Source organism: Oncorhynchus gorbuscha, linkage group LG21, assembly GCF_021184085.1.
Source record: "Oncorhynchus gorbuscha isolate QuinsamMale2020 ecotype Even-year linkage group LG21, OgorEven_v1.0, whole genome shotgun sequence".
Lineage (NCBI taxonomy): Eukaryota > Metazoa > Chordata > Actinopteri > Salmoniformes > Salmonidae > Oncorhynchus > Oncorhynchus gorbuscha.
Genome location: NC_060193.1, coordinates 20,275,590 through 20,289,935, shown reverse-complemented (window position 1 = coordinate 20,289,935; position 14,346 = coordinate 20,275,590). Strand labels below are relative to the sequence as shown.

At 44.7% G+C, this 14,346-nt stretch overlaps 1 protein-coding gene across 3 annotated transcripts in view; it reads right to left on the bottom strand.

Moving 5' to 3' along the window:
- Positions 1–12,938, bottom strand: part of LOC124008754 (acetylcholine receptor subunit beta-like) — a 39,391-nt gene extending 26,453 nt beyond the window's left edge. For all 3 annotated transcript variants that reach the window (XR_006834155.1, XR_006834156.1, XM_046320283.1), the window contains exons 1-4: positions 12,527–12,938; positions 10,427–10,560; positions 8,097–8,141; positions 5,212–5,321 (exon numbers count right to left, since the gene is read on the bottom strand). Coding sequence is in view for 1 of the 3 variants with exons in the window: in XM_046320283.1 (XP_046176239.1) it covers positions 5,212–5,321; positions 8,097–8,141; positions 10,427–10,560; positions 12,527–12,608 (371 nt within the window). In the remaining 2 variants the exon portion in view is untranslated. The remainder of the gene's footprint in view (positions 1–5,211; positions 5,322–8,096; positions 8,142–10,426; positions 10,561–12,526) is intronic.
- Between the last annotated feature and the right edge of the window lie 1,408 nt (positions 12,939–14,346).

Below are 14,346 nucleotides of genomic sequence, written 5' to 3'. Positions count from 1 at the left end.
ACTGCTCTCCTTTTGGTTCACCTGAAAAATCCCTTTACACCAGCATCACCCACAACAATTGAGAGGTAGAGCCTACATGCAATGTGTTTAAATGATCTGTCATGTTTTGTCATTTATTATCTTGTCTTGTCCCTGTGCTTCCCATTCTATTCGTTTCCCTCTGCTGGTCTTATTAGGTTCTTTCCCTCTTTCTATCCCTCCTGCTCCCAAAATCAATCATTTAGTCTTCCCACACCTGTTCCCGATCCTTTCCCCTGATTAGAGTCCCTATTTCTTCCTTTGTGTTCCGTCACCTGTCAGAATTCACCGTGCTGTGTTTGTGTGATCAGATGCTGCGAGCAGGTGTCTGAGTCTGTCTGGTTCTAGTGCAAACCTGTGTTTAAATGATCACAGTTTGTTATTTCGTGAAAGTTGTGTTTTTTGTTTGTATTGATGGTTGTTTTTGTGTCATTGGAGAACAACTCTTAATTCAAATGTTCTACTTAAGTAAAAGGCAACCCTGTCACTTGGTTTGCAACTGAGCTGAGAGAGTGGGCTGAAGGAATTCAATCATGCTCAAAATCATAGATGGAGATATGGATGCAAGGACTGGCAGTCCACAAGATCATCATGATAGTTATAACATCGTATTTTGAAGCTTTTAATAATTGAAGATTCCTGTTACTGTATGTGGAAGATATCTGCATTAGGCAATGGCATTGTTTCAAAAGAAGGCATGGATTTCCTCCTGCACTTGGACAAACTCGTATTCTATAGCTGAAAATATAGTCAATGGATTGCCATACCTGGAAATGTCAGCCTGTCACCATCTAAATGTATTCGTTGGGTACTGTATTTCTTAATAGTTGAGGTAGGTGGAATCCAAACAATGAGTGTTGAGGCATACTACATCCATTACAGGGAGAGTTGAGGCATACTACATCCGTTACAGGGAGAGTTGAGGCATACTACATCCATTACAGGGAGAGTTGAAGTTTCTTATTTTCGACTTCCCTAAAGGGGTTGTTTTTGCTGTAGACGAGTCACGAGAGACCCGGTAGCACTGATAACACTAGAAAACTGTCTCATTGCTTGGTAGAAGCTGTTTGTAGATTACTGCTAACTGTTCCACTCACTCTTCAACAGCTTTTTCTAGTGACATCGATCAGTATGTCACAGATCCAATAGATGACTTCTGGGTTTGGGCCCAGTCTCAAAGGCAAAATCTTCATAATATCTCCCATCATTGAGTCCTGGGAAGAGGAGGGCCGCAAGGACAACACCATCCTGATTCTGTTCATCTCACTGTTAAAGGTGGGCCTGGACTGTCTGATCCTGTCCATCTGCCTGTGCCAGCTTCACACCTCCTTCATGGGCGTCGGTGGCCTCTGAGTCTTCCTGGTCGGCATGGTGTTGGCATGCGCTATGGCGGCTGTGTGGTTCCTCGGACCTGCCTGCTCCCCAGTGTCCAAGTGCTTCCTCTTGGAGAAAGCCTCGGACGTATTCAACGAGCTGCCTCTGCCCATGCTAGCCCTGGGGCTGCTGGACTATGCCTCCGAGCCACACTACGCCGGGTGCCACACCGCCCCATGTAGAGCCCTGTGGAACTGCGCCCTGACACTGCTGGTGTGGGTGCTGCCCGGCGTGCGCTCCTGCTGCTCAGCTGTCAGCAATCTCATAGAAGTCGAATACGAAGGAGGGAAGAACCCTTTAGTGTGCGTGGTGCAGTAGTCTGTAATAGTGGGGCATTTCTTGGTGGGGATCTGCATAGGCATTTCCTGTGTGCTGCTGCCCCACTACAAACAGCTGCCCTTATGGCTGGAGGAGGCCAACAGGCTGACAGAGCAGTGGGACGACGTCAATCCAACACTGCAGAGCAACTTGAGCTTCAGGTATGCACAAGTTAGGGCAGCTAGGGGCCAACGAGGACGAGGAGAATGCATCCTTTACGTCAGTCTGACTTGGCTTCAGAAAAACGTGGGCATCTTACCTGGTCATGTGCATCATCTGTGAGGTCTTGGGCCTAGTGGTCCCAGCATACATCGGCGTTATCCTCCTGCAGTTTGAGTGCGCCAACAGCTTATTGGTGGGGCTGGCTCAAGAGCGACTGGCTGGGGCTGTACAGCTATTTCCCTGATGGCATCTGCCAGTTGCAGGTTTTATTGGCACTTAAGTAGATGAGCCGTTACAGACTATGAGAAGCATGGACAGAAACGCATTCTGGCATTTACAGTTGAAGTTGGAAGCTCACATACACTTAGGTTGGAGTCATTAAACTTGTTTTTCAACCACTCCACAAATGTCTTGTTATCAAACTATAGTTTTGGCAAGTTGGTTAAGACATCTACTTTGTGCATGACACAAGTAATTTTTCCAACAATTGTTTAAAGACAGATTATTTCACTTATAATTCACTGTATCACAATTCCAGTGAGTCCAGTGAGTTTACATACACTAAGTTGACTGTCTCTTTAAACAGCTTGTAAAATTCCAGAAAATTATGTCATGAGGGTGCTTTGCTGCAGGAGGGGATGGTGTACTTCACAAAATAGATGGCATCATGAGGCGGGGAAATTATTTGGATATATTGAAGCAACATCTCAAGATATCAGTGAAGAAGTTAAAGCTTGGTCGCAAATGGGTTTTCCAAATGGACAATGACCCCAAGCATGCTTCCAAAGTTGTGGCAAAATGGCTTAAGGACAACAAAGTCAAGATATTGGAGTGGCCATCACAAAGCCCTAACCTCAATTCTTTCGAACATTTGTGGGCAGAACTGACTCAGTTACACCAGCTCTGTCAGGAGGAATGGGCCACAATTCACCCAACTTATTGTCGGAATCTTGTGGGAGGCTACCTGAAATGTTTGAATCAAGTTAAACAATTTAAAGACAATGCTACCAAATACTAATTGAGTATATGTAAACTTCTGACTCACTGGGAATGTGATGAAAGAAATAAAAGATTAAATAATCATTCTTTCTACTATTATTCTGACATTTCACATTCTTAAAATAAAGTGGTGATCCTAATTGACCTAAAACAGGGAAATTTTACTTGGATTAAATGTCAGGAATTGAGAAAAACGGAGTTTAAATGTATTTGGCTAAGGTGTGTAATATCCGACTTCAACTGTAGCTAATTCAAAACACTGTAGGCTTCTCTTAACAACACTGTAGCGTACATAACTCAAGAAGAGGTAAATGCATATCCCATGAAACTGATTTAGATCAAATGGTTGATGTGCAGATAACACATGAACGCTTCACCTGTAAAACGTAACAAATTATCATTCACGATTGACAGTAAGAAATGTGAAAGGAGGGTGACCACAAACAATTGTGCGTAAAGTATAGGTAAAGAAAAACATTTGCGGGTTGTTTTTTAACTCTGGGGAAAAGCAATGTGTGGTGCTGGACAGGGCCAAAAGAACAAGTCCCAAGTTTTAGGCACATCTAAGGAGTGCAGAGTTTTTCCTGTTCAGTGTCACATGGTCAGGAAAAACTATTGGTGATGGAACATGGATGATGTTCTCTGCAATTCCAACCTCTTAGGGATGGAACCTGGATGGTGTTCTCTGCAATTCTAAACTATTGGTGATGGAACATGGATAAAGTTTTCTGCTATTCTTGTATCACCTCTTGGTGATGGAACCTGTCATGGTGTTCAACGTCCGTCCATTCTGAACCTTGGGAGATGGAACCTGGAAACATTCCACTGCAATTCAGTAAACTCTTGTTACCTGGAACAGGTTTTGTTTTGTTACTGCAATTGGACAGGGATGACAGAGGGATGGAACATCTGGATGGTGTCCAAATGTTGCAATTTAAACTATTGGTGATGGAACATTTATTTTTGATTTTGTATCAAGCACATCCCAAACCTTCACCGTCCTTAACCATTCAGAGTTAAGATGACATGGAAACATTCCACTAGGTTTTGGAATTAATGAGCTACATTTAACCATAACCTTCAAAAGGTTTTGAGTTTTGTAAACTTGACTTTAAACACTGACAACTTTGAAATTTGACATTCTGAGTGAAATGTGAAGCTGGTAAATCCAGTGATGAAACATTTATTTTTGATTTTTGTATTAAGCACATCCCAAACCTTGACCCTTACCTTAACCATTCAGAGTTAATGCCTAACCTTAAGGTTTTGGAATTAATGCCTACATTTAACCATAACCTTAAAAATGTTGAGTTAATTCGTAAACTTGACTTTAAACACTCTGCTATTCCAACTTTGAAATTTGACATTCTGAAGTGAGACTGTGAGAGCTGGTTGGTCATGGAACATGAATGGTGTTCTCTGCTATTCCAAACTCTTGGTGATGAAACGTGGATGGTGTCTCTGCTATTCTAAACTCTTGGTGATGAAACGTGGATGGTGTCTCTGCTATTCTAAACTCTTGGTCATGGAACATGAATGGTGTCTCTGCTATTCTAAACTCTTGGTCATGGAACATGAATGGTGTCTGCTGCTATTCTAAACTCTTGGTCATGGAACATGAATGGTGTTCTCTGCTATTCCAAACTCTTGGTGATGAAACGTGGATGGTGTCTCTGCTATTCTAAACTCTTGGTCATGGAACATGAATGGTGTCTCTGCTATTCTAAACTCTTGGTCATGGAACATGAATGGTGTCTCTGCTATTCTAAACTCTTGGTCATGGAACATGAATGGTGTCTCTGCTATTCTAAACTCTTGGTCATGGAACATGAATGGTGTCTCTGCTATTCTAAACTCTTGGTCATGGAACATGAATGGTGTCTCTGCTATTCTAAACTCTTGGTCATGGAACATGAATGGTGTCTCTGCTATTCTAAACTCTTGGTCATGGAACATGAATGGTGTCTCTGCTATTCTAAACTCTTGGTCATGGAACATGAATGGTGTCTCTGCTATTCTAAACTCTTGGTCATGGAACATGAATGGTGTCTCTGCTATTCTAAACTCTTGGTCATGGAACATGAATGGTGTCTCTGCTATTCTAAACTCTTGGTCATGGAACATGAATGGTGTCTCTGCTATTCTAAACTCTTGGTCATGGAACATGAATGGTGTCTCTGCTATTCTAAACTCTTGGTCATGGAACATGAATGGTGTCTCTGCTATTCTAAACTCTTGGTCATGGAACATGAATGGTGTCTCTGCTATTCTAAACTCTTGGTCATGGAACATGAATGGTGTTATCTGCTATTCTATTTTGGAGTAGGACAGGAGTCTCACTTGTTGATGAGGTAGATGTCTGGCCGCCACACCTTGTTAGAAGGAATCCTGAGGACATCTATATTATCGTAATCCTCTGGATTCCATGATAATCTGTAGTCAGTCCACGCCTAGAGAGAAAGGGAGGGAGAGAGGGTGCGTTAAAGAGAGAGAGAGAGAGAGAGAGAGAGAGAGAGAGAGAGAGAGAGAGAGAGAGAGAGAGAGAGAGAGAGAGAGAGAGAGAGAGAGAGAGAGAGAGAGAGAGAGAGAGAGAGCGAGAGAGCGAGAGAGAGAGAGAGAGAGAGAGGGAGAGAGAGAGAGAGAGAGAGAGAGAGAGAGAGAGAGAGAGAGAGAGAGAGAGAGAGAGAGAGAGAGACAAATTTGACCCCAATAACTACCGTGGAATATGTGTCAACAGTAACCTTGGGAAAATCCTCTGCATTATTATTAACATCAGTCTCGTACATTTCCTCAATGAAAACAATGTACTGAGCAAATGTCAAATTGGCTTTTTACCAAATTACCGTACAACAGACCATGTATTCACCCTGCACACCCTAATTGACAACCAAACAAACCAAAACAAAGGCAAAGTCTTCTCATGCTTTGTTGATTTCAAAAAAGCCTTCGACTCAATCTGGCATGAGGGTCTGCTATACAAATTGATGGAAAGTGGTGTTGGGGGTAAAACATACGACATTATAAAATCCATGTACACAAACAACAAGTGTGCGGTTAAAATTGGCAAAAAACACACACATTTCTTCACACAGGGTCGTGGGGTTAGACAGGGATGCAGCTTAAGCCCCACCCTCTTCAACATATATATCAACGAATTGGCGCGGGCACTAGAAAAGTCTGCAGCACCCGGCCTCCCCCTGCTAGAATCCGAAGTCAAATGTCTGCTGTTTGCTGATGATCTGGTGCTTCTGTCACCAACCAAGGAGGGCCTCAGCAGCACCTAGATCTTATGCACAGATTCTGTCAGACCTGGGCCCTGACAGTAAATCTCAGTAAGACCAAAATAATGGTGTTCCAAAAAAGGTCCAGTCACCAGGACCACAAATACAAATTCCATCTAGACACTGTTGCCCTGGAGCACACAAAAAACTATACATACCTTGGCCTAAACATCAGCGCCACAGGTAACTTCCACAAAGCTGTGAACGATCTGAGAGACAAGGCAAAAAGGGCATTCTATGCCATCAAAAGAAACATAAATTTCAACATACCAATTAGGATTTGGCTAAAAATACTTGAATCAGTCATAGAGCCCATTGCCCTTTATGGTTGTGAGGTCTGGGGTCCGCTCACCAACCAAGACTTCACAAAATGGGACAAACACCAAATTGAGACTCTGCACGCAGAATTCTGCAAAAATATCCCCCGTGTACAACGTAAAACACCAAATAATGCATGCAGAGCAGAATTAGGCCGATACCCACTAATTATCAAAATCCAGAAAAGAGCCGTTAAATTCTACAACCACCTAAAAGGAAGCGATTCACAAACCTTCCATAACAAAGCCATCACCTACAGAGAGATGAACCTGGAGAAGAGTCCCCTAAGCAAGCTGGTCCTGGGGCTCTGTTCACAAACACAAACACACCCTACAGAGCCCCAGGACAACAGCACAATTAGACCCAACCAAATCATGAGAAAACAAAAAGATAATTACTTAACACATTGGAAAGAATTAACAAAAAAACAGAGCAAACTAGAATGCTATTTGGCCCTACACAGAGAGTACACAGCGGCAGAATACCTGACCACTGTGACTGACCCAAAATTAAGGAAAGCTTTGACTATGTACAGACTCAGTGAGCATAGCCTTGCTATTGAGAAAGGCCGCCGTAGGCAGACATGGCTCTCAAGAGAAGAAAGGCTATGTGCTCACTGCCCACAAAATGAGGTGGAAACTGAGCTGCACTTCCTAACCTCCTGCCCAATGTATGACCATATTAGAGAGACATATTTCCCCCAGATTACACAGATCCACAAAGAATTCGAAAACAAATCCAATTTTGAAAAACTCCCATATCTTTTGGGTGAAATTCCACAGTGTGCCATCACAGCAGCAAGATTTGTGACCTGTTGCCACGAGAAAAGGGCAACCAGTGAAGAACAAACACCAGTGTAAATACAACCCATATTTATGCTTATTCATTTTATCTTGTGTCATTTAACTATTTGTACATTGTATATATATATAATATGACATTTGTAATGTCTTTACTGTTTTTAAACTTCTGTATGTGTAATGTTTACTGTTAATTTTGGTTGTTTTTCACTTTATATATTCACTTTGTATGTTGTCTACCTCACTTGCTTTGGCAATGTTAACACATGTTTCCCATGCCAATAAAGCCCTTGAATTGAATTGAATTGAGAGAGAGAGAGAGAGAGAGAGAGAGAGAGAGAGAGAGAGAGAGAGAGAGAGAGAGAGAGAGAGAGAGAGAGAGAGAGAGGGTGGGAGAGAGAGAGGAGCAGCAAAAGAGATACAGTCACAATGTGAGGAGGAGATAAAACGAAAGGACAGAATGAGAACAGAGAATTATTTCTGCTTTTGTCTGGTGTTGCTGTCATTTATAACGTGGCTGAGGCAGTCTCATCGACATACACACACACTGCACTGTCACACACACTCAGGCCCGCTCCAATAACAATTAGCACAGCAGACCGAGGGAAGCGAGGGACGAAGAGACGGGCGAAAAATGAAAAGAAAGAAAGAGAGAGATGGAGTGAGAGAGCGAAAGAGCAAGGCTGCATGCGTGGGGATAAAGAAATAAATGATTTTCCATTATAAAAAGTGACAAGTCCCATTTTTGAAAGAGAGGAGTAACGTGGAGATGAGAAGAGAGGGAGGATTAGCGGAGAGATGATGAAGATAAATGCTTGACGCTCACCATATTCATGAACACATTGGTTGTCATCTCCTCGTTCTTCTCGTTCTGCCCAGAGAGATCGAGACATTAAGCTGGGGGTGAGTCTCATTCTGCCCAGAGACAGAAACATTAAGCTGGGGGTGAGTCTCATTCTGCCCAGAGACAGAGACATTAAGCTGGGGTGAGTTTCATTTCTGCCCAGAGAGACAGAGACATTACGCTGGGGGTGAGTCTCATTCTGCCCAGAGACAGATACATTAAGCTGGGGGTGAGTTTCATTCTGCCCAGAGAGATCGAGACATTACGCTGGGGGTGAGTCTCATTCTGCCCAGAGACAGATACATTAAGCTGGGGGTGAGTTTCATTCTGCCCAGAGAGATCGAGACATTAAGCTGGGGGTGAGTTTCATTCTGCCCAGAGAGATCGAGACATTAAGCTGGGGGTGAGTTTCATTCTGCCCAGAGAGATCGAGACATTAAGCTGGGGGTGAGTTTCATTCTGCCCAGAGAGATCGAGACATTAAGCTGGGGTTGAGTTTCATTCTGCCCAGAGACAGAAACATTAAGCTGGGGTGAGTTTCATTCTGCCCAGAGAGATAGAGACATTAAGCTGGGGGTGAGTCTCATTCTGCCCAGAGACAGATACATTAAGCTGGGGATGAGTCTCATTCTGCCCAGAGACAGAGACATTAAGCTGGGGTGAGTTTCATTCTGCCCAGAGACAGAGACAATAAGCTGGGGGTGAGTTTCATTCTGCCCAGAGAGATAGAGACATTAAGCTGGGGATGAGTTTCATTCTGCCCAGAGAGACAGGGGCATTAAGCTGGGGGTGAGTTTCATTCTGCAAAGAGAATTAGAGACATTAAGCTGTGGATGAGTTTCATTCTGCCCAGAGAGATAGAGACATTAAGCTGGGGTTGAGTTTCATTCTGCCCAGAGAAATAGAGACATTAAGCTGGGGATGAGTTTCATTCTGCCCAGAGAGACAGAGACATTAAGCTGGGGCTGAGTTTCATTCTGCCCAGAGAGATAGAGACATTAAGCTGGGGGTGAGTTTCATTCTGTCCAGAGAGATAGAGACATTAAGCTGGGGATGAGTCTCATTCTGCCCAGAGACAGAGACATTAAGCTGGGGTGAGTTTCATTCTGCCCAGAGAGATAGAGACATTAAGCTGGGGATGAGTTTCATTCTGCCCAGAGAAATAGAGACATTAAGCTGGGGATGAGTCTCATTCTGCCCAGAGAGACAGGGCCATTAAGCTGTGGGTGAGTTTCATTCTGCCTAGAGACAGAGACATTAAGCTGGGGGTGAGTTTCATTCTGCCCAGAGAGATCGAGACATTAAGCTGGGGGTGAGTTTCATTCTGCCCAGAGAGATCAAGACATTAAGCTGGGGGTGAGTTTCATTCTGCCCAGAGAAATAGAGACATTAAGCTGGGGATGAGTTTCATTCTGCCCAGAGAAATAGAGACATTAAGCTGGGGATGAGTTTCATTCTGCCCAGAGAGACAGGGACATTAAGCTGGGGGTGAGTTTCATTCTGCCCAGAGAATTAGAGACATTAAGCTGGGGATGAGTGTCATTCTGCCCAGAGAGATAGAGACATTAAGCTGGGGATGAGTTTCATTCTGCCCAGAGAGATAGAGACATTAAGCTGGGGATGAGTTTCATTCTGCCCAGAGAGATAGAGACATTAAGCTGGGGATGAGTTTCATTCTGCCCAGAGAGATAGAGACATTAAGCTGGGGGTGAGTCTCATTCTGCCCAGAGAGATAGAGACATTAAGCTGGGGGTGAGTCTCATTCTGCCCAGAGAGATAGAGACATTAAGCTGGGGGTGAGTCTCATTCTGCCCAGAGAGATAGAGACATTAAGCTGGGGGTGAGTCTCATTCTGCCCAGAGAGATAGAGACATTAAGCTGGGGGTGAGTTTCATTCTGCCCAGAGAGATAGAGACATTAAGCTGGGGATGAGTTTCATTCTGCCCAGAGAGATAGAGACATTAAGCTGGGGATGAGTTTCATTCTGCCCAGAGAGATAGAGACATTAAGCTGGGGGTGAGTCTTGTCGTGCATGGCAGCCCGCTATACTCAATCCTGTCCTAGGAAAGCATAATTGGCTATGCATGCTTGGAGGCTCTATGTCACTGAGAGAGGGCTGGCTGGCAGAATAGTTGGCTGTGCCAAATGTGTCTGTGTGTGTGTGTCCTCAAGAGCAAGTTTGTATTTGTTTCTTTGTGTCTATGTATGAATTGTTTGAGTGGTTATGTGGGTGTGTCTGTGTGTGTTTATTTGTGTTATCGTGTGTGTGTGTGTGTTTATATGTGTGTTCCATGTGCGTGTCTCTGTCGTACCAGGCTGACGAGCTGGGAGAGGGTCATCCCCACTCGGACCTGAACTTTCTCCTCCCATTGTTTAGCTGGCCGGACCTTCAGGTTGTAGTTCTGGAAGATCTTCTGGTGAAGCAGCCTCTCTGACTCTGACGCACCTGGAGAAAGATAGAGAAAGAGGGAAAGATGGAGAGAGAGATTGAGGGAGGAGGGCGAGGGAGAGAGGTGGAGAGAGAGAGAGGGAGAGAAAAATAGAGAGAGGGTGGCAGAGAGGGAGGCACAGAGAGCAAGAGATGAGAGATACAGAGAGCGAGAGAGAGATGGAAATAGAGAGAGGGAAAGAGCGAACGATATGGAACGAGAAGGGAACAAGAGGGAACAAGAGGAGAGAGAGAGGCTGAGGGTAAGGAAGTAAGGAGCAGGTGGATGTAAAATGGGCAGCAAAGGGGATCTGTACTGCAATCGATATCCACTATTGCACCACAAGTTCAAAGAAATATCTGGAACAGTGGCAAAATATGAGATCAAAATAGATTCTAAACAGAATGATCACACAATGGAGTGTTAATGAGCTTCGTTAACTGTTCCATTTGATCCCTGATGAAGGAACACTTTACTTTGATCTTTCATTCTATCAATGTGGACTTCTGGGGCTGTAATTGTCAAGCTTCTTAGAAAATATCTAGGATCGGCTCCCTCCTGTCCATGTAATCTTATTCATCAGAGCTCGTACTCTAAGACGCTCAGTAAATATGAGCACTGATTTATATTTTTGCTTCCATCAAACAGTAATATTCTACTCATCTACCAAACTATGTACTTCTCTCTTTAACTCTCTTTCCATAAGTCTATGTCTCTCTATTTCTATTGCCCCTCTGTCTCTTTATATCTCTCTACCCTTCTCTCTCTTTTCGACAGGTCATTAACTGCCTCATTCCCTGTCCTCTATCACAGTCACTCTATCACAGTCTGGATGCCTCTCTCTCTCTCTCTCTCTCTCTCTCTCTCTCTCTCTCTCTCTCTCTCTCTCTCTCTCTCTCTCTCTCTCTCTCTCTCTCTCTCTCTCTCTCTCTCTCTCTCTCTCTCTCTCTCTCCCCATGTCTCGCTCTCCCTTTTTGCCTTTCCATCACTCCATTTCCTTCTCTCTTTATCTCCCTTTCCTTCTCCTTCCCTCTCTCTTTCACTTTCTCTAGCTCCCTTTCCATCCCTCCCTCTCTCTCTTCCCACCCTTCACTCCTCCCCCTTCTCCCTCTCTCTCTTTGGAGGAAATCATAAAATCCCTGATCCCTTCATACCTCTCCTGCCTGGTTTCCTCCACAGAGAGAGAGAGAGGAGGGGCACATACAATGACACTACACCACCACAGTAGGCACCCAGGGGAGACAATGGCCTAGAGGTCACCAGCTAGCATGGGGGGATGTTTGAGAGGTGAGGCATTGGCCTAGAGGTCACCAGCTAGCACGGGGGGATGTTTGAGAGGTGAGGCATTGGCCTAGAGGTCACCAGCTAGCATGGGGGATGTTTGAGAGGAGAGACAATGGCCTAGAGGTCACCAGCTAGCATGGGGGATGTTTGCTTGCAACACCCCCACTGGGTGGCGTGGTCAAAGTCAAAGGCACGGATCTTGGTCGGGTGTATGTTTTTTTTCTTCTGTCTGTCACTCAAAACCAAAGTGCACAGAGGTTAGAGTGGTATTGTTATTAGGTTGCTAATAAAGTAATGACAATGACATACTGTAATGACATTTTTACCCGTCTTTTTTAAAGAGATGTCATTTATGACTTACACATACCATGGGTTTCTTCAGTCGCTCAACACACAACCTCAACGAGGACAACCTCAGCCTCAGATGCAAACAAATATATGCCCATGCCATGCATTGCACACACACACGCACGCACGCACGCACGCACGCGCGCGCGCACACACACACACACACACACACACACACACACACACACACACACACACACACACACACACACACACACACACACACACACACACACACACACACACACACACACACACACACACACACACACACACACACACACACACACACAATTATGGGCCGTCCTCCCCTCAGCAGCCTCCACTGACACGCACACAAACTTTCCTTACCAGTGAGAGTGAGGCAGAGGCAAGCAGACACCACCCACAGGAAAAGGTTCATCCTTTCTCCCATCTTCATCCACATAGTCATCCTCAAAACACCTCAGACCACAAGGACCCACAACGTCTTGCCCCTTCCCCTGGCAACCAACAAACCAACCAAACTGTATCGTAGGGGCGTACCGACCTTACCCACCAACTGTACCCACTATTCCAATCGGTGGGCACTCTAACCACCTTTAACAGGAATCTGGATAGTCCAACGAAGTCGCTAATCGTTAACACACATCCCCACACACGCATCCAGGTCCAGAGCATTAAACAGGCCAACACAGCCGCTACACCACCATTTAGCTATGCCAACCTTACAGGCAGAGTCCTGCTTGTGGGAGTGAGCAGTTTCTCTCTCTCTCTCTCTCTCTCTCTCTCTCTCTCTCTCTCTCTCTCTCTCTCTCTCTCTCTCTCTCTCTCTCTCTCTCTCTCTCTCTCTCTCTCTCTCTCTCTCTCTCTCTCTCTCTCTCTCTCTCTCTCTCTCCTCTTTTCTTTTTGGGTGGGAGTCGTCTGCTTGGGGACGCTCTTACCTGATTGGCCGGTGGTGCTGGGAGTGACAGGAGGGAGGAGTTTGTTATGGACTATGAAAGCCTCCGTAGTCAGACACCTGTTGGTGAGGTTTTGGCTGGGGGGGTATGGGTCATGACAAAAGGTATATTTTTGGGGAGAACAACGGAGTGACGTTCAGATGACCACCCCCCCCTTTGTTCTTCCCAAAAATATACCTGTTGTCATGACCCCACATCAGGTCACACTGTGCTTTTGGTGGAAACCTCATTGTACATGCTGCTATTTCCCTGGTTTGACTTCCTGACAGGTCGCCAAATTGCGTGCTGCCCTCTAATGTCTCTCTCTCTTTCACTTCATCAATGTATCGCTGTCTAGCCATCTGTGTCTTTTTAGTCAGACTGTATGTTGCCCTCTCTCACTCTCTCTCTGTGTCTCTGTCCTTTGGTGGAATGGCATTCCAAGCTCTGCCCAGTGTATGATATGTGGAGCATTGGAAAGACTGGGGGGGGGACTACAGCTCAGACATGAACCAACCATAAAACACCACAGCCAGTCCTGTCCACAGTCCAACACCTGGTCAACACACTCAAACATCACACCACTATCAACACAGGTAATCAGGCTAGAAGGCCGTCTCAAGGGCTAGACATGTCATAAAATAGACAGGGACTGGATGACATTACCTGACTAGGAGAATCTATGGACCTTGGTCTATAACTAGTAGAGGCCTGAGTTTCTCCTGGTCAGGTCTAAAAGTCAGGGAAAATACTTGGTCCACCATTTTTTATGATGGCTTCCTCCCTTTTTCTTTATTCTCGCTTTCACCCCTACTCTCTTTCTGCCCCCCCCCCCCTCTCATTCTCTCTCTTCCTCCATCCCTGTCCTGCTCAATTCAATTTCAATTTAAGGGGCATTATTGGCTAGGGACACATATGTTTACATTGCCAAAGCAAGTCAAATAGCTAATACAAAATTAACAGTAAACATTACAATCACAAAATTACCCAACAATTAAGACATTTCAAATGTCATATTATGTGGTGTAATGATGTGCAAAAGGGAAAATAAATAAACATAAATATAGGTTGTATTTACAATGGTGTTTGTTCTTCACTGGTTGCCCTCTTCTTGTGGCAACAGGTCACAAATCTTGCTGCTGTGATTGCACACTGTGGTATTTCACCCACTTTTTGTTTTCTCATTTGGTTGCGTCTAATTGTGTTGCTGTCCTGGTGATCTGTGCTGTCTGATTGTGTTTGTGAACAGAG